Source organism: Erinaceus europaeus, chromosome 4, assembly GCF_950295315.1.
Source record: "Erinaceus europaeus chromosome 4, mEriEur2.1, whole genome shotgun sequence".
Taxonomy (NCBI): Eukaryota; Metazoa; Chordata; class Mammalia; order Eulipotyphla; family Erinaceidae; genus Erinaceus; species Erinaceus europaeus.
The window spans coordinates 5,493,893-5,514,253 of NC_080165.1; the positions used below are offsets into that span (position 1 = coordinate 5,493,893).

General features: G+C 44.0%; 1 protein-coding gene across 1 annotated transcript in view; it reads left to right on the plus strand.

The window, feature by feature from the left end:
* Positions 1-4,072: 4,072 nt before the first annotated feature.
* PHACTR2 (phosphatase and actin regulator 2) overlaps positions 4,073-20,361 on the plus strand; it is a 275,038-nt gene continuing 258,749 nt past the window's right edge. The window contains exon 1 of the mRNA XM_060188670.1: positions 4,073-4,456. Within this exon, the coding sequence (XP_060044653.1) occupies positions 4,444-4,456 (13 nt within the window). The 5' untranslated portion in view covers positions 4,073-4,443. The remainder of the gene's footprint in view (positions 4,457-20,361) is intronic.

A 20,361-nucleotide genomic window follows, 5' to 3' on the forward strand; every position in this document is an offset into this window, starting at 1 on the left:
AAACCCTAGGATGAGAGGGATGCAACTCCACACAATTCCCACCCCCAGAACTCCGTATCCCATCTCCTCCCCTGACAGTTTTCCTGTTCTTTTTCCCCCCCCCCTTTTATTGCCCTTGCTGTTTATAGTCATTGTTGTTATTATTTCTGTCATTGTTGTTGGATAGGACAGAGAGAAATGGAGAGAGGAGGGGAAGACAGAGACGGGGAGAGAAAGTCAGACACCTGCAGACCTGCTTCACCGCCTGTGAAGTGACTCCCCTGCAGGTGGGGAGCCGGGGGCTCCAACCTGGATCCTTAAGACGGCCCTTGTGCTTAGCATCACCTGTGCTTAACCCACTGTGCTGCCGCCTGGCTGCCACCTTCCCTATTCTTTATCCCTCTAGGAGTATAGACCAGGAGCTGAGTAGTATTCTGTGTGGCTACACACACCACATTTTTCTTTTTTCTTTCTTTCTTTTTTTTTTTCTTTTAACAAAACAGGAACTAAACCCATATTTAAAGCATGAGTAGAACTCTATGGTTTCCTCGTGTGAAGAATATAGAGAATGGAAACATGAACTTGCCGAAAAGGGAGAGAGAGCACGGCCAAATGACCTCTAAGTCTTTGTGAGAACTTCGGTGGTAGGTACAGTGTGCTGGAACTCTTCCCCTGCAATCATATGGTCTTAGAAACCGCTATGAACTCACTGATAAAAAATGTTCAAACAGGGCCAGTGGAATAGCTCAGTTGGACAGAGTGCTGTTTTTATTTTTCACGTGTGTGACCTGTGTCTGAGCTGCCCCTCTGTAATGCAGGAAGCTTTGATGCTGCGGTCTCTTGGTCTCTTTTGTCTTTCTCTCTCCACGTCTGTCTTTCTGTCTGTATCTTTAGGAAGTGTTAAGATAAACAAAACAGGAGTAGAGCATTAGGCTTGCTCTGGGAGAGCTGGAAAAGTCCTGGGGAACACTGTGTAATCAGACATTCTCCAGTGTGAGTCTATGAATCCCGCATCTGAATTTAATTAAGTGAGGGGAGGAGTCTTCCTAGGGTTAAAAGAAATGGGCCGCTCGTCTTCTCTCATGATTCCCTTTCTGTGATGCCGGGCAGGTGCGGAGGGAAATGCTGGTGGTGATGGTGGTAAAAGTAGGAAAACATGGCACAAAGCGCAAGGACCGGCTGAAGGATCCTGGTTTGAGCCCCGGGCTCCCCACCTGCAGGGGAGTCGCTTCACAGGCAGTGAAGCAGGTTGCAGGTGTCTGTCTTTCTCTCCCCGTCTCTGTCTTCCCCTCCTCTCTCCATTTCTCTCTGTCCTATCCAACAACAAACATCAACAACAACAATAATAACCACAACAAGGGTACAACAACAAGGGCAACAAAGGGGAGGGGAATGGCCTCCAGGAGCAGTGGATTCATGGTGCAGGCACTGAGCCCAGCAATAACCCTGGAGGAATATATATATATATATATTAAAATATATATATTAAATGGTAGGCAAATAGGAAGCAGATGTGTCCTTGGCCATTTATACAGTACCAACCTCACCTGTTTCCTAATCAGCTCGTAACTTTCTTTCCATATGTCCAGACACTTTGATGTATTTATTTATTTTTTGCCCACTCCTTGTTTATTTCTGACATCATCAACAGTTAGAGAAGTCTAGTATGTAACAGGAGAAAGAGAGAGAGAGAGAGAGAGTTTCTACATCAGTAAGGGGTACAGGTAATGGTGCACCTGGTTGAGTTCACACGCTACAGTGCACAAGGACCTGGGTTCAAGTCCCTAGTCTCCACTGGCGGGAGGGGTGAGGGGAGCTTCATTAGTGGTCGAGCTACAGGTGTCTCTCTCTCTTCCTCTCTGTCTCTCCCTTCCCTCACAGTTTCTCTTTGTCTCTATAAAAAAATGAATGAATAAAGTAAAATACAAAATAAAAATGAGTTAATCAAACAGAATTTTTAAAAATTCAGAAAGGGGATAGTTTTCCCTTGTGCCAAAACATTAGAAAGGCTTCCTACATGTAGGACCATAATACCTCACCTGGAACCCACAGGACTAGGGTGTGCTTCAGAATCCAGCATTGTGACAGGCCAGCAGGGTGATATGTACATGTACTTACTATATGTTATGTAGGCTCCACTAACAGGGTCAGCGCAGTTACAAACCTAGTGAAATTTGAATTCATAACCCTTCAAGTCAGATTGTGATACCAAGTGCATTGTGGAATTCAGTTTAAACAAAAACCTAAGTTCTTTTTTTTTTTTAAATAGATTTGCTTATTTAAGTAAGTGTGCATGAGAGAGAGGAGAGAGACAAGAGAGACATAACAGAGCACTGCTTTGCTCTGCAGCCCTGGTACATGGCGCTAGGGATTAACCTTCAGCTCTGGGCTCTGGGGCACACAGGAGCTGTGGTGACACTGAGCTGTTGCTCCAGTCCGCACACCTTACGACTTTAGACGTGTCTACGAAAGACTGCGGGTCTCATACAAATCCTGCCATGAGTTAAGCAGTTGAGTTGAATGGTCTGTCTTTGGAACCCATTCAGTATTTTGAAGAGGAAGGTGTTTTTCATTATGAAAATTAGACAAACTTTAGAAATAAAAATATTTATAATTTGGTGACTGATCGTATGAATAAAAATGATCAAGATTCACATTTTGGACTGTGTAAAAGCTAACATAAGTATATGATATAAATCAATATGCACTTTCTTTCTCTTATCTTTTGCACTTCCCTGTTAACTCTTTTTAGTGGCCCCTCCCCCCGGCCAAAATAGTTAATTTGTCCTAGAGTTTCTTCTAAGCAATTGGCAGTCTTAATCAGGGCAAGTGGATAGAAGTGTGGAAGCCACACTCATTGCAGCCGTGTGGGAACCAAGCGATTTCCAAGGATACATGAGGAATGTTTTTTTGAAATTAAATAGAGTGATAAATCCTCAAATTTATGTGACAATACAAAAATAATGGGGATTAAAAATGTCAGGGCAAAAGTCACCGAGAAATTCAATTTTTCCTTAAGAAAAATATTTCTATATTAGGACTGTTATAAAGGAAATAGTGGGCTGTTTGGAAAGTCACGATACATTTTTGCATAGAAAAATATATCATGGTTCCCCCAAAGGCCCAATATTTTGCTTAAATAATGGAACATCAAGTCTACAGGAAAGCTAGATGTTACATTAAAAGCAAAAGTACTTACAAGTGATTTGCAAATAGTTTGTCACTAGGAATTCCAGTGGTATGAAAAAATGCTAAATGCATGAGTTGCTTTTCAAAGTTAACAACCCTGGGGGGATACTGACATGATTAAGTCACTTTTTTTTGACTTGTCAAAACAATTTTGCAGAGTCTCACTGTATTATCTTCTCTGTATTATAGGTGAGAGAGGTAGTACTGTGTATTTTTTATTTTACTATATCAGAGAAAATGCATAAAACACAGTTGTCTTATTCTCAGAATCGAATGCCACAGTAGTCAGAGCATGTGCTTATGGTTTCTTCAGTGTTCAGACCACCTTAAGCAGTTTGATTTGTCTTGGAGGGTCATCTTGACAGTACAGTGAAAAGCAGAGAAGTTAACTAGGTCTTCTTGTGTTCGTAAATGCGTTTGTCTTGATTCTCAGATTTCTGTTGCTTGTCTGGATTATAGCATACCCTAGAGTCCCCTGACCTCTTTTGACAGTACTTCCTTTGTTATTACTGAAATTCAGTAAAATTCCTTTAAATTTCTGTTAGGATGGGAACACAAATTATTACCAGAAATAGGAACACTGACCAAGATGCATACATAACCAAGGGCATTGACAATATTGAGCTTCTTACTAATCAGTGAAAGCAGAAATAATATAAGATCACTTTTATTTTAATATGTTTTATCTGCTATTCCTTGCTCACTCCTTCTGTAACAACAAGAGAAAGGGGGAAAAAACCCACAACACCTTAAATTCTCAATTTAAAAGTTGCCCAGTCATTCAGTAATGTCAGGGATAGAGACTGGACAACATTTAAGCTATTTTCTAAGAAAGGAAATTCTATCTTCTTTTTAAAATTGTTTTTACCTTTCAGTTATCTGTGCCTCTTCCTGCTCCTGTTTGCTCTGGCATCTTTGGGGGAAGTATAGTCCTCTGCATAGCATGTGCACACACTCAGCCTTGCAGTGATCTTTTTTTTTTTTTTCCTCCCTTTCTCCTTTACTGAGAACAGAGGTGAAAACCCCAGTGGATTCAAGTATCCACTTGATAGGCTTCGTCTCTCTTAATCACCCTGTAATGGAGCTAATGGCTGTTTGTCATCCTTGGAGATCTGAATTTCCTGGCGGAGTCTCCTGCAGACAGTGCATGAAGTATGCTCTGTGTGTCAGCAAGGACTGATAATCAGAGGGAGGGCAGGGTGCTTCGTTAGCCTGGAGAAGAATCAAGACTTCTCAGCTGCCAGGCTCCAGGACTCGCCTCGCCACTCCTGAGACATGGACAATGCCGGTAGGTAAAGCAGGCATGAATTCTTGATAGCCTCTGGGCTTGTTAGCTGTCTGCATCCTTTGCTGCAGAAAGCTCGCTTGCCTGTCTGTTGGTCTTGTTCTGTCTGCACTTAAGACCAGGAAACATGGTATGTGTTTACCCTGCTACAGTGGTTTGTAGCATAAACAGCGCTTTGCTTTGAAGCTCAGGAATTAGAAATGAGATTGTAATTGCAATTCACCTTTAGGAAGGCCAAAACTGCTGTTTTATTTAGCCTACAGGAGGGGTGCTGTGTGATGGTTTTGTGCTAAGAACTATAGGTGAAAATGTATTACTTAATAATAATAAATAAAAAACCATTACTAAGGGAAGACAAGGGGCAGTAGATAAGAGTTAATGAGCTGAACAAAAAAAAAAATGTTTGCAGGGTCACAGACTGCTCAGTATAACAGCAGACCAATTCCTGCATCTGGTACTTAGTCTGAATGTAGAAAATGTCTCAGTGTCCTGCGCTATTTTAAATTTCAGAGTATAGACATGTATGGCCAATCATGCCTCTTTTAGAAATGTCTTTGCTTTATTATCTTTACTTGCTAGCAAGACAGCCATGACTGTGGAAGTATGCTAGCATCACTGAAGAGGTTAGCATGAAATGACTTCTGTGGAACTTTGTCTTTGCTGCCCTGAACTTCCAGGTGATGTACAGTGTGGCATTTCTTCCTATTGTGACGTTATTGGTGGTAAACACAGAATTCTCTCAAATGTCTTGTGGAGTCTCTTGTCTCCTGGAATTCATTAATCCAGTTACTTAGCCGGTGTCAGTCTTACAGCAGTGCCCTCTGGCACCTTGAGCTAAGGTCTGCTTTTCCAGAGGCTGCATCTTTTAAAACAGTCCCTGTTTCAGAAGACCATCCATTTTCAGTGAAGCCTGTTTGTCTAGGAAAGGTATCTGATCCAGTCCTCAGCACAGGTAGCGGAGACAAGCAGAGATTCTGAAGGCTGAAGGGAGGATTGGGAGTTATTTTTTGAAAGAGCTTACCAGAAATAAAACGCAGTGACAAAAATAATCTTGTGTTTGACATTGGAAGCACTGAAATAAATTGGAACAGTGTGATATTAGGAAAATTTCAGGGTTATGAAAGAAACAAAATAAACCCAAGGACAGCCAAATATGTACATAATATAATATATATCTACTCTCTCTATAGCATGATATATATATATATGTGTGTGTGTGTGTGTGTGTGTGTGTGTGTATGTATATGTATATGTGTCATAGTAAAAGAAAAAGTGAGATTGACTTGTTCATTATACCCCTCCTCCCCATTTTGGTTATTTGGAAATATGTCATATGGGGTTTCTTATGAAAGTATGTAGGTATATGCTATTCCGTGACAAGACACAATTTCAGGATCAAACAAAAGCTTCCCTAATTACAGCAATAGGATGAGTGAAAAATAAATGAATAAATCAGACTGCCTAATTCGGCCTTGTTTAAGACTTCTGCCACCCACAATTAATTATAGTGGCATCCTGGCAGAATTATCACCTCGATTCAAGTGCATGCCTTTCTTGAGCTGACTCATAAACTTGTCATTTAGGAGAAGGGAAGGGACTACTGTAGCAGCCTGTGGGCAAGCTGGAGAAAATGCTCAGGCTGAGGGTTACGGCTTGTTTCTGCAGCTGATCAGAGCTGAGAAGAAAGAGTGTTTTCTTGATTGTGCTTTTGTTTGTGCTTTCAAGTGCTATTGATAAAATGCCTCTGTTGCTGAAAACATTAACAATGTTTGTCCATGAGGTACAGTGACTTTTAAAGCAGAAACTGGGATATTTCTGACTGTAGGTGAAATCACAGATAAAGGTTTATATAGGATATTTCTGACTGTAGGTGAAATCACAGATAAAGGTTTGTATAGGATATTTCTGACTGTAGGTGAAATCACAGATAAAGGTCCGTATAGGATATTTCTGACTATAGTTGAAATCACAGATAAATGTTTGTATAGGATATTTCTGACTGTAGGTGAAATCACAGATAAAGGTTTGTATAGGATATTTCTGACTGTAGGTGAAATCACAGATAAAGGTCCGTATACCTTCAAATGGAACAACATACTTTTCCATTACATTCAATAAATAATCCAGAAATATCACCTTCCTTCTAATGATTGACTGGCTATGAGTGATTACTTTTTCCTGATGGTTTTTAATGGGGTTAGCTCTCCACTAGCAAGGAAGTGGACACACACGCACACGCACACGCACACACACGCACACTTTAATAAATAATACTGACTCTAAGGAAGGCATTTAAGATAGTGACAGGTGGCCAAAAGCATCTCTCTAACATCGCACCAAACACCCAGTTAACTTGGAGCACTGCAGTTTCTCCCATTTCATTTAAACTAGCCACTGGTCGGTTGACTGTCTGCCTGAATCTTTCTAACAAGACGTGGGTAAGGCCCCGGATAGGAGAGCCTACCAGTCGAGAGCTGAGTGACAGTCCTGACCACCAGATTGCATGCTGCCAGAAGCCAGGCCTTCATCCAACCCTTCTGAACATGTGTGGCTGACAGCGTGGCAGCCAGCTACGAGGTTTGCCACACGTGAGCAGAGAGTGTCTGGTATACTCACATCACACAGAACACTGAGGGCTATTTGTGAATTTGTTTTCTGTTGTGAAAAACACAAGAGGCATGAGGATCCTGGTTCAATCCCCCACCCCCACTCCCCACCTGCAGGGGAGTCGCTTCACAGGTGGTGAAGAAGGTCTGCAGGTGTCTGTCTTTCTCTCCCCTCTCTTTCTTCCCCTCCTCTCTCCATTTCTCTCTGTCCTGTCCAACAATGACGACATTAATATCAACAATAATAATAACTACAACAATAAAAAACAAAAGGGAATAAATAAGTAAATATTTAAAAAACAATTAAAAAACAAAAACAAACAAAAACCCCCACAAGAGTTGCAGACCGGGATTCAGGTTTTGTGCAGTGTGTGTGTGCCTTTCAGCAAGCAAGCTTTTTATGGGCCTGTCTGGCAGTCTCTCTCCTTCTCAGCAGCAAAGATCTGATGTTCTTACTATCCATGAGAACGAGACACCCCTTCCTCAGAACTGCTGGCTTGTGTATTACTTTAAAAGCCTTTCCTGGAATAACAATAAAATATTTATCAATAGAGTGTGTGTGATATGTCAGGGCAGTTTGGGCAATATCTAATCTTTTTTTGTTTGTTTGTTATTCATATGACCATTTCTTCTTGTCAATACTATAACTGCTCTGATGGATAGTCCTTGATAAAATCATGTCCTTAACAACAACTGCAGCCCAAAGTATTCTGTCCCTGACCATGTCACTTGCTCACTCAGCCTCCACCAAGTGGGAACACTTCTTATTTGTTTATTCCCTTTCGTTGGCCTTGTTGTTTTCTTACTGTAGTAGTTATTATTGTTGTCATCGTTGTTGGATAGGACAGAGAAATGGAGAGAGGAGGGGAAGACAGAGAGGGGGAGAGAAAGACAGACACCTGCAGACCTGCTTCACCTCCTGTGACGCGACTCCCCTGCAGGTGGGGAGCCGGGGGCTCAAACCGGGATCCTTACGCCACTTGCACTTAACCCGCTGCGCTACCGCCTGACTCCCAAGTGGGAAGACTTCTAAGGCAAAGCTGATGAGCAGGGTGTGCCTAGTATCTGAAATCATGTTTTGACATGTAACTCTGGGATCTACAATCATAGCATATACTCAAAAACAAAACAAAACAAACAAATAAAACCTCTGTTGTTTGTTGGACTATTTTTCCCACTTCAAACAGAGAGATTTTGGGTTTTTTTTGGAGGGGGCGATGTTGAGACACTCATTTGGAGGGAAGGTGACATCTACAAAACCCACTGTGAGCTCAACGTACCGTGTCTCCCAGTAACTCAAAGCCCTTGTGGAACCCCTCCCCCATGTTTAGTTACTAAATTGGCAGATTTCACAGTCTGTTGGCTCCTTGCAAAAGACACTAGAGGGTTGTTTGGGAGCCAGATTGAGGAAAGATTCCTAATGGATTTCTTAAAGGCAACAGATAGTTTGAGATGAACATAGTTTTGCCACCTGCTACCCAATGACCATGAACACAGGATGTAGACTCTGCAGGTATTTATTTTCCTCTGTAAATGATCGTGAGAATTACTGAGAATTACACCCACCCAAAGAAGAAGGAGGAGAAGGTGGTCGTGGGAGGAGGAGAAAGAGGAGGAGGAGGCGGAAGAAAAGGAGGTGGAGGGGGAGGGGAGGAGGGAGAGAGAGAGGAGGAGGGGGAGGAGGAGGAGGAAGAGCAGGAGGAAGAAGAGGATGAAGAGGAGAAAGAGGGGGAGGAGAGTTGTGCCCACCTCATTGGCTTGTTGTGAAGAGGAAAAGATACACCTAACATTTTTGCTATGAAGGCTGACTCTATAGTGGTGATATTTAATGCATGTTGGAAAAACAACAACAAGACACTGAAACCCACTGCCTTTATGCTGCAGCGGTATGATGATGGTGTGAGGAATTATGTGACTTCAGGCAGAGACTGATGGGATTGCTGTCCCCAGAGTGAGATTGACGCAGACCCAGGTTAGTGAGACAGAGGAAACAGAGCAGTCAGAGCAGGCCTGTGAGGTTCCTAGCTTGAGAGTCCAAGGTCAGAGGCCCCACACAATGGTGTTTAAGAGGTGCTGTCAAGGGGGAAACCCCGAGTCCCACTTTGGAAGCGTTGGGTTTGGGGATAGCCTGCATGGCTGTTTAGTGATGGGTGCTACCCACTGACAGGCGTACGCACACTCCTCATGTCTGCACACACGGAGACTTCTTCACATCATGGATTGGAGAGAACACGGCATTGCTTGCTTTTGTGTGTTATTTAGTTTATTTGTTTACTGGACAGAGACAGAGAAAGCTTAAGAGAAAGTGGGAAGAGAGACGGACACCTGCAGCACTGTCTCACCACTTGTGAAGCCTGCCCCCTGCAGGTGGGGGCTGGGGGCTTGAACCCAGATCCTTGAGCACTGTAACATGTGCGCTCAACCAAGTGCACCACCACCTGGCCCCTGCAGAATTGTTGGTTTTTTGGTTTTTTTTTTTTAACTCTAATTTGAAATCTTGTCTGTTTCATACATGACTTAACTCAGTGGTGGAACACGTTATTTTCCCCGCCCTTACTGATATTTTTTAAACTTTTTTTTTTTAATTTGATAGGACAGAGAGAAATTGAGAGGGTAGGGGGGAGTGGGAGGGAGAGACAGAGACACCTGCAGACCTGCTTCACTGCTAGTGAAGCTTTCCCCCCTGTGGGTGGGAACTGAGGTTTGAACCCACATCCTATCGCATGGTAATATGTGCACTTAGCCAGGTGGACCACTGCCTGAACCCCATGGAGTAGAGCTTCACTGTGAATGATTTCTTAAAAAATATTTTATTTATTTATTTATTAATGAGAAAGGTAGGAGGAGAGACAGAGAAAGAACCAGACATCACTCTGGTCCATGTGCTGCCAGGGATTGAACTCAGGGCCTCATGCTTGAGAGTCCAATGCTCTATCCACTACACCTGCACCACTTCCCGGGCCACTGAATGATTTTGTTTTTAAAGTGAATGATTTTATTTTTCTGTGGCCATCAAAAGCCGCATTAGGTGCAATTAAGCTTCTTTTCCTCTAAATAATTTTCATGGTATCTTGGTCTTACTATTTTTAGTTTTGTTAACCATAACCTTTTTTTTTTTTACAAATAATATTGTATTCAAACACATACATGCAAAATATGTATGTATACATTTGCATGTCTATAACATATACTGTTTGTCTCTTTATTTAGTAACTAATAATAATGGGCTTTAAGATGGTAAGATTGCAGAGCAGGGGGGTCGGGCAGACCCCGGTTTGAGCCCCCGGCTCCCCACCTGCAGGGGAGTCGCTTCACAAGCGGTAAAGCAAGTCTGCAGGTGTCTGTCTTTCTCTCCCCTTCTCTGTCTTCCCCTCCTCTCTCCATTGCTCTCTGTCCTATGCAGAAGTGACAATAATAATATCCACAACAACGATAAACAACAAGGGCAACAAAAATGGGAAAAATAGCCTCCAGGAGCAGTGGATTCATAGTGCCGCCACCGAGCCTCAGTGATAACCCTGGAGGCAAAAAAATAAAATAAAAATTGCAGAGTTCAGTTCCACACTGCTACCCACCGTGAAAGTTCTGTTTTGTTTGTCTGTTTACAAGTTCATGTGTATCAGTTCTCTAGGTTCCACATGAGTGAAACCAGATGGCAGTTGTCTTTCATCTCTTGACTTACTTTGATGAGCATCATCACCTCCAATTCCATCCACTTTGTCCCAAAGGACACAATATCATCTTTTTTTATTGCAGAGTAGTATTCCATGGTGTACATATCCCATAATTTCTTTAGCCAGTCATCTGTCAATGGGCATCTAGGCCGCTTCCACTCTGGCTGTTGTTAAGAATGCGGCTATGAACATTATGTCCCTTCAAATTAGTGTTCCAGTGTCCTTTGGAGAAATGCCCAAGACTGGTATTGCTGGATCATAAGGTGATTCCATTTTTATTTATGTTAGGACTCTCTCTCCAAAAGGGCTGCGTTGGTTTTTTTTTTTTTTGTGTGTGTGTGTGTGTGTGTGTGTGTGTGTTTTCCCACCAGCAGAGTTCCCTTTTCTCCACAATCTCCAACACCTGTCATTCCATGGTTTGTTGATGAAAGTCATTCTCTCCGGTGTGAGATGGAATCTCGGTGTAGTTTTAATTTGCATTTCTCTAAAGATAAAGGAAGTGGAGCATTTGTTCCTGTGTCTGTGGGCCATGTGTATCTCCTCTTTAGAATATGACATCTACTTTTAATGTGCATGTGTGTGGATTATTTGAGTGGTTGCTTATCTGCCTTGAAATAGGGCAGGGGTGGGAAGACCTTTTTTTCTTTATCTTTAATATTTTATTTATTTGGATAGCGATAGAGAAAAATCAAATGAGGGTGGGGAGATAGAGAGACTCCTGCTTCACCACTTGTGAAGCTTTCCCCCTGCAGGTGGGGACTGAGGGCTTGAACCTGGGTCCTCGTGGGGCTTAGCGTGTCTGCTCACCCAGGTGCACAACCACCTGGCCCTGCGGACTCACTCTGGGTCCCCTGACCCCCTGGCCAGCAGCGGGGGAGGGTCAGAGCGGCCCCCTGAGAGTCCAGGGGTGGCTCCCTATGGTGAGGGAAAAGTGGGCAGAGAGACAAGCAGTCAACTCTGGGAGAGCCTCATTGGGTCAAATCATTTATTGGGAAAGTAAAGGCAAGCAGATACACCCATAGCTCAGGGAGAAGGTTGAGGCAATCATTCACCCGAACACAGAGCAACACAATATATCCTTGCCTATTGACCTGCAAACTATCTGATCACAAGCGATACCATACAAGGTCTGATCATAAGCTTCATGGGACATATTTCTCGGGAGGTAAGTTGCAGGCACATCAGGGCAGGGGGTGGGAAAGAGAGGCAATTGAGCAACAGGACGTTTGCAGGGTTTTCAAGTTAGCCATACACAGTAATCTGTGGCCTTTGTTTAAAGCGGGGAGGAGTGGCGTGTAGAAAGGCACCCACTGGGGGTTGGGCGATAGTGCAGCTGGTTAAGTGCATGTGGAGCAAAGCTCAAGGACTCGCTTAAGGATCCCGGTTCGAGCCCCTGGCTCCCCACCTGCAGGGGAGTCACTTCACAGGCGGTGAAGCAGGTCTGCAGGTGTCTGTCTTTCTCTCTCTCTCTCTCTGTCTTCCCCTCCTCTCTCCATTTCTCTCTGTCCCATCCAACAACAAATGACATCAACAACAACAATAACCACAACAAGGCTACAACAACAAGGGCAACAAAAGGGGGGAAAATGGCCTCTAGGAGCAGTGGATTCATGGTGCAGGCACAGAGCCCCAGCAATAACCCTGGAGGCAAAAAAAAAAAATAGAAAGGCACCGATGTCCGGGAGCCCAACCATAGTAAATCCAGAGGTCAGGGGGGATCTGCCCTTTTCTCAACCCAGAGGGGGGAGGGCCAGGGGTCTACCTGCTCAGATTCTCATGGAAACCCTGGTCTGGACTTCCTGGTCAGTGGGCCCAGTTCCCAAATTGGCCCCAGGATACCTTTTTTCCCCCTATCAAGGAACACTGGATATTTTTAACATTATTTGCAGACCATACAACATGACCAACTTAAGAACGAGCACTTAACTATGAAGAAAAAAAAAGCTCCTGGTCTGTTTGAGATTGAGTTTTGCCTGACTGCCTTGGCAGGGCCAGACCAAATGATTTTGGCCCAAGAACTGGACACTCTCCAGCCACGTCCCCACCCCTGACAATGGGGGTGAAATGAATGCTCCTAGCTCTTCTAGCAAACATTAAACACTCATACTGACTTTATGCACGTTGATCTGTTCATGTAAGGCATTCAGGTTCTCTGCACTGCACCATATATGAGCAAGTGTCTTGTTACTGAGCTTTCACCATAAAACAATGATAACATTTTCCTCTGAATGTGAGTGAAACGCATTGTGCTCTTAGGACATCCTCTCATCCATCAAATAAGAATCTCTAAGAACACCTGGAATATATGCAAAGATTTTTTTAAACTTTATCTATTTATTATTGGCTAGAGACAGAGAGAAATTGAGAGGGAGTAGGGAGATAGAGAGGGAAAGAGAGGGCAGGGGTCCATAGCACGATGGTTATGCAAAGAGACGTTCATGCCTGAGGCTTCAAAGTCCCAGGTTCAATCCTCCCCCCTTTAAGCCAGAGCTGATCAGTGCTCTGGTAAAAAAAAGAGAGAGAGAGTGAGAGAGAGAGAGAGAGAGAGAGAGAGAGAGACCTGCATTCCCCTGCAAGTGGGAACCAGGGGCTTGAACGCAGGCCTTTGTGCACTGTAGTGTGTACACCATTGCCTGGCCCCAAGATATTTTTTGAAGGAGGTATTAGAATTTGATAATGTTCTACTTTAAAAAAAAAAACACCCGTCTTTCAAATGCAATGTTAAGGCAATCTCAGACCTTGAGAAGAAAATGCCAATAAGTAAGTCGGTTTGTTTTAAAATAAAAACGTGCTGTGAAAGGGTCTGAATTGTTTTTCTTAGCAGTTTTTACTTTTAATTGTAGAACATTACTGACCTCATGAGACTAAACTGGCAGATCTGACTTAAGAGAGTACAGAAACAGGCGAAAGGAGAAATCCCTTTTTCTAAACATGGTTTGTTTTGTTTTTCATTTTTTCCCCCTCCCAAATCACTGGAATTAGTTCCAAGTAATCCCACCACCACCTTTGGAATCACTCTTCTTCCAAAGGCAAAACAGATTCTGACTTTTCTGTATAAATAAGATTTAAATAAGAATGCTAGTCAAGCAATTTGTCGGGGTCAAGAAAACCAGTGGAGAACATATGGAAGGAATGCAGAAGGGGGCATGTCCTGTCCTAGCCTGTGCCTGGGGACGAGCCCAGGACTCTGCATGTGAACTGCACTGCTCGTGAGTGGCTTCTAGGCCAGCATCTCAGCACCATTTCAGCACGCCCAGGGCTCCCCCAGTCTGGTCCACAGGGTTTGTATTTGGTGCTAGAGGTGGAAGCTGAGTGGTCTCTGCCTCTCCTCCCCCAGCTTCCACAGGGGATGCAGAAGTGGGGAACTCATCACACTTGGGAATCACGGTTAGCATTTCTTCATTCTCTTCTTCATTTGTATCAAGTTTTTCCTCTCCTCCTTTCCTTTTCAACTTCACATTTATGAATACAGAGAGCCGCTTTTTTTTTTTTTTTCTCCAGGCACTAGCAAACTAGTCACTAGTGTAAAGTCCAGCTCCGGGTTCTTTAGGAATTAAATACCTATGTCATTTCTGTCCAAGATTTCTGTTCTTGTTGTGTGTGTGTGTGTGTGTGTGTAGCCATTGGGGCACACTGAATGCAAGCATCATCTTCAGAGGACGGGAAGAAGACTGAGCTGGGGTTACACTGACCAGGAAAAATGAGCTGGATTCAGTTACAGCTGTGGGTTAGGACCACGGCACTGACTTGACTTCTCCAGATCAACATTTCTCCTGGGAGACTGAAAATTAATGGTAGTACATTTGATTGCAAAATGTTGATTTCAAAATTCTATTCTGGGGTGTGTGTCCCTTTAGGTGTGTGTGTGTGGTGAGAGAGAGAGAGAGAGAGAGAGACACTTGGTAGGGCATATGCCTTGCCATGTGCTGGTGCAGGCTGGAGCCTCAACCTGCATGGGGCTGGCAGGCACCAGGGACATTTGCAGAGCTATTCTCTCTCTCCCTCCCTCTCTCTCTCTCTCTCTCTCTCTCTCTCTGTCTAGATAAAAAAGTTAAGCTGGGACCAGTGAAACTGTGCATGGGATGAGGCCCCTACTCTCAAAAAAACTATTTTTCTCTTCTTGTATGTGCACTTCAAGAGTGTATATATATAACAAGAATAAATTAAATTTTATTGAGGTGCTAGGATGTTAGTGATTTGCAGTGTGGTTGTTGGTGCCTTAGTACCCCAAGACCCTGTCCACACCCTCTCTCCTCAGCCCTCCCACCCCAGAGTCTTGCTTTTGTGCAGTGTTCCCCCTGCCCAGTCCCAGGCTCACTTTGTGTGTTCCTTTTCTGCTTTGTTTCTTAAGTCCCACTTGAAAGTGAAATCATCTCATATTGGTCCTTCTCTTACTGACTAATTTCACTTCAAGTTCCATCCTGGGTGATGCAAAGCAGATAATATCATTTCTTAAAAATTTTCATTAGTGATTTAATATTGATTTACAAAATTATAAGATAACAGGGGTATAATCCCACACCTTTCCCACCAGCAGAATTCTGTGTCCCCATTCCCTCCACTGGAAACTGCATTAGTTCTCCCAAGATCACAGATATAGTTTGACTATTCTTTTTTTTTTCTTCAAACTAGCACCAACTTTATTTCCAAATTAACAATGTAAAAATGATTCTTCTTTTCTTTTCTTAATTTTTATTTGTAAAATGGAAATACTGACAAAACCCTAGGATAAGAGGGGTACAGTTCCACACAATTCCCACCACCAGATCTCCCTATCAAATCCCTCCCCTGATAGTTTTCCTATTCTTTATCCCTCTGGGAGCATGGACCCAGGGTCATTGTGGGATGCAGAAGGTGGAAGGTCTGGCTTCTGGAATTGCTTCCCCGCTGAACATGGGTGTTGGCAGGTGGATCCATACTCCCAGCCTGCCTCTCTCTTTCCCTAGTGGGGCAGGGCTCTGGGGAAGCAGAGCTCCAGGACACATTGGTGGGGTTGTCTGTCCAGGGAAGTCCGGTTGGCATCGTGGTAGCATCTGGAACCTAGTGACTGAAAAAAAAGTTAAGATATAAAGCAGAACAAATTATTGACTAATCATGAACCTAAAGGCAAGAGTATTGCAGATGAAGATTTGGGGTCTCCATTTTGGAAAAAGCTAGTAGGTCTATTTTAGGTATATTCCAGAGGGCCCATGAATTTACTAGTTTTTGCCTGAACCTGACATCTAGTATCTTACAGGTGGACCCAAGTTATTGTCTGGGGAGATAGTGTCATAGTTGGGAAAATGGGTAGGAAGCTGGATCATGGAAGAGAGTAGCTCCCAAATATGGGGAAAGTATATAAATATTGTTAACTGCAAACCCCATCGATTTGATCTGGGGCCCGTAGTCTGCACAGGAGCCTGTGTAACCTCTGCATCCCTGTAGGTCTGAACTCACATTCTGTGGTCATGGCTAGGAACATTCCAGGCTGCACTCATTTAGGACCCATCTTCCTTGGTAGAGTATGTTGTTCAACCTCCCTTCAGAGAATGGATCATTCCCTACTATTGTTGATCCTTATTGAGGGCAAGGTCCTGTGAAGGCCCACAAATGGGTCCATTATGTTGTTCCTGATGGAGATTGACTAGTGACAGTGGCGAGAGGGATCTGTTAGAGGTCCAGGCTCACTATGTCTGTGTGGGAATCCCAGGACTGCCTGACTAGGGCCCCAGGTAATGGGGTGGCCAGGCAGTGATTAAAGAGTCATCATTAAAGTGTGCCAGTCTCTTGCCCTTATTCAACTTTTTCAGTCCTTACTTTGTCTGACAAGGCTAGCTTTGGAGTGTTTGGAGGAGGTGGATGGAATAGGAAGTAGGTGAGGGAGGGTATCTAGGTCCAAGTAGAAACTGTTTCATTCGGTACTCTATGGTGTCTTTTTTTAGGTCTTTCTGCTTGCTTGCTACATTTATTGACTCACTGCAAACTACTGTGCACTTTTGCTTTTGCTTTAAGGTATATTTAAGGGACATTCCTCCTCCCCCCCAACTTCTGGATACGTGTCCATATGCCCTATCTCATGGACTCTGGTCTATATCTAGGTTTTGAGGTTTGTTAAGAAGTGTACCACCTGAAATGGAATGAAGGAGTCCTGTGAGCTAGGAAAGGTCTCAGCAGAGTAGTGAAGCTGAAGAGTTGACATTCCACGCCTGACATCTCTGGACACAGTCCAAAGTGAAGCATGCCGAGGTGGTACTGGTTGCATTGATTGGATTGGGATCAGCAGATGCAGTATCAGTTGGTATGAATTGAGAGAAGCATGCAGGAAAGTGAGCCCCACCCTAGAGGTTCCAGGCCTGGGAGAAATATGGGCTTTATAGAGAAAGGGAAAGTTTTCTGCTGTCTTAGGGTTTAAGAAGGCAATAGATAGTTATTGCTATAACCAAATCATTTGGCAATTGGATTAACTTTGAAATTCCCACTTGCAAGAATGTCTAAAACAAAAACAAAAAAAAACAGACCAATGGGACATCAAATTGAAAAGCTTCTGCACAGCAAAAGAAACTACCACCCAAACAACGATATCATCATTTTTTAAAATGTATTTATTTATAAAATGGAAACACTGACAAGACCATAGGATAAGAGGGGTATAATTCCCACCACCAGAGCTCCGTATCCCATCCCTTCCCCTGATAGCTTTCCTATTCTTTAACCCTGTGGGAGTATGGACCCATCATCATTTTTAATAGCTGCATACTATTCGTGTGTGTGTGTGTGTGTGTGTGTGTGTGTGTGTGTGTTTATTACAACTTTCTTAGCCACTCAACTATCATTGGACATCTGAGTTTTTTCCAAGACTGGACTATTACAAATTGTGCTGCTATGGATATAGGCATATATAGATCTCTTTGAATCGGTGTGTTTGGATATATCCCCAGGAGAGGAATTGCTGTACAATCCAGGTTTAAGCCTGGGCTCCATCTCATTGAGGGAAGCTTTGGTGCTGTGGTGTCTGTCTGTCTGTCTCTCTTTTTTTTTTTTTTTCAAATTATTGTTATTATTTAAGATTTTGTTTATTTACTAATAAGAAAGGTAGGAGGACAGAGAGAAAGAACTACGGGGGCTGGATGGTGACACAGCTCGTTGAACACATATGTTACAACATGCAAGGACTCAGGTTCAAACCCCTGGTCCCCACCTGCAGGGGGAAAGCTTTGGAAGTGGTGAAGCAGGGCTTCAGGTGTCTCTCTGTTTCTCTGCCTCTCTATGCCCCCCCTTACCTTTCGATTTCTAGCTGTCTCTAGCAAATAAATTAAAAAAATCTTAAAAAGAGATAGATAAAGAATCAAATATCACTCTGGTACATGTGCTGCTGGGGATTGAACTCAGGACCTCATGCTTGAGAGTCCAGGTGCTTTATTCACTGCACCACCACCAGGTGCCCCCATTTCTCTGCTTCTCTCTCTCTCTCTTCCTTACCCTGCTTTTCTCTGCTCTTCTCTCTTTCTTTCTCTCTCTCTCTCTCTGCCTCAATCTCTAAAACAAGAACAACAAAAACAAAAACAGCTAGACAGACCCCACAGCACTGAGACATCTTTTACTTCCCTTTTGCTTGGCGGGGGGTGGGGGGGTGGGGGTGGGCCTTGACCTTGGCCCATGCCCATGCCCAGCCGCCAAGTGAACTGTTTGCCTGTCTCTCTCTCTCTCTCTCTCTCTCTCTCTCTCTTTCTCTCATGCCTTTGGAACTTTAGAAACAAAGTTTTGTTTTCTGAGGGCTGCCTCTGTCCAGTTCAGTAGTTCTCACACCTTAGCTGGTGTGAAGTTCAAATGCAGATCCTCGCTGCTACTGGTAACCCTGGCACACGCTCACCTTTCCCAGCAGCCCTCGGTCATGCGTCCCCTGCCTCTGCTCCTGGGTCTGGACACAGGGCGCAGGGCTCCACTTCCTCACTCCCTGCGGTTCCTCCCTTGCCTACCTACCTACCTTTCCACTACATTCCTCTTCACCGTTCTCTATACCGTGCGTCTGGTAGTTAGTTTGGGCACAAGAGCACGACACAGATCTGTCCCCCAGAGAGTGTCCTGAAAGAGAAAATGAGTCAAGGGTGCACACACACAGGCAGGGAGTGGGCGCAGCTGCAGAGCACAGGACTTGCTTGCCTGCCATCCTGACCTTGATCTCCAGCACTGCATGTACTAAAGTATGTTCTGGGTCTCTCAATAAGTGGATGGGTAGCAGACTGGGCAATGTTGTACCTGGTTGAGCGCATATGTTACAGTGCACAGGGACCCAGGTTCAAACCCCCAGTCCCCACCTGCAGGGGGAAAGCTTTGTGAGTAGTGAAGCAGGGCTGTGGGTGTCTCTCTGTCTCTCCTCCTCTCTGTCTCCCCCTTCCCTCTAGATTTCTGACTGTCTTTATCCAATAAATAAAGATAATTTAAAAAAGAGAGAAACATAAAAAATTAAGTGGGTGGGTCATTTATTGTTGTCACTGGGTGTCGGTGCCTGCACTCTAAATCCACTGCTCCTAGCTACTATATTAGACTTTTTTTTCCTTCTTTCTATTTTATTGGCTAGGACAGAGGGAAATTAAGGGGGTGATAAAGAGGGATGGAGAGGGGTCAGGCAGTGGCACACCTGGCTAAGTGCACACGTTACAGTGCGCAAGGACCTGGGTTCAAGCCCCTGATCCCCATCTGCAGGGGGAAAGCTTCACAAGTGGTGAAGCAGGGCTGCAGGTGTCTCTCTGTCTCTCTCCATCTCTATCTCCCCCTCCCCTCTCAATTTATCTCTGTCTCTAGCCAATAATAATAAATAAATAAAAATATTTTTAAAAAGAAAGAGTGGGACAGAGAAAGAGAGTACCTGCTCGTGAAGCACCCTCCCCTTGCTTGTGGGGAGTGGCAGCTCGAACCCGGGTCTTCGAGCATGGTGATGTATGCACTCACCTGGGTGCATCCGTGCCCAGCCCCTTGGAAGTTTGTTGTTTTTTTTTACAAAGTAGTTTTTAGATTTTATTTATTTATTTTCCCTTTTGCTGCCCTTGTTGCCTTTTTATTGTTGTCGTAGTTAATATTGTTATTGATATTGATGTCTTTATTGTTAGATAGGAGAGAGTGAAATGGAGAGAGGAGGAGAAGACAGAGGGGGGAGAGAAAGACAGACACCTGCAGACCTGCTTCGCCACTTGTGAAGTGACTTTCCCGCAGGTGGGGAGCCGGGGGCTCGAACCGGGACCCTTACATGGGTCCTTGAGCTTTGCACCATGTGCGCTTAACCTGCTGCGCTACCGCCAATTCCCCTTTTTTTTTCCTTCTTAATAGTTAGGTTTTAAAAGAATGAATAGCTAGGGGAAAAAATAAAAAGCTTGAGTTGTGCTTACTGCTGTTAACCAGCTGACATCTGGGTAAAGAATGAGGTTCGAGTGGAAATTTGCTCTAGATTGGGAAGTCAAGGGAAACATCATGGTAAAGACTAGCCAGATATTCAGTGGTGATTCGGTTGCTATTCACTCAGTTACCGAGGGCCCCACACACGCAGTTTCTCCTTCCAGGACGTCTTCTTCCCTTGGGGCCAGGAGTGTGAGGAGACAGCGCAGCACAGAGCTTCCCCTCACCAAGGCATTCTCCGCAGTGCCTGGCCTTGGAT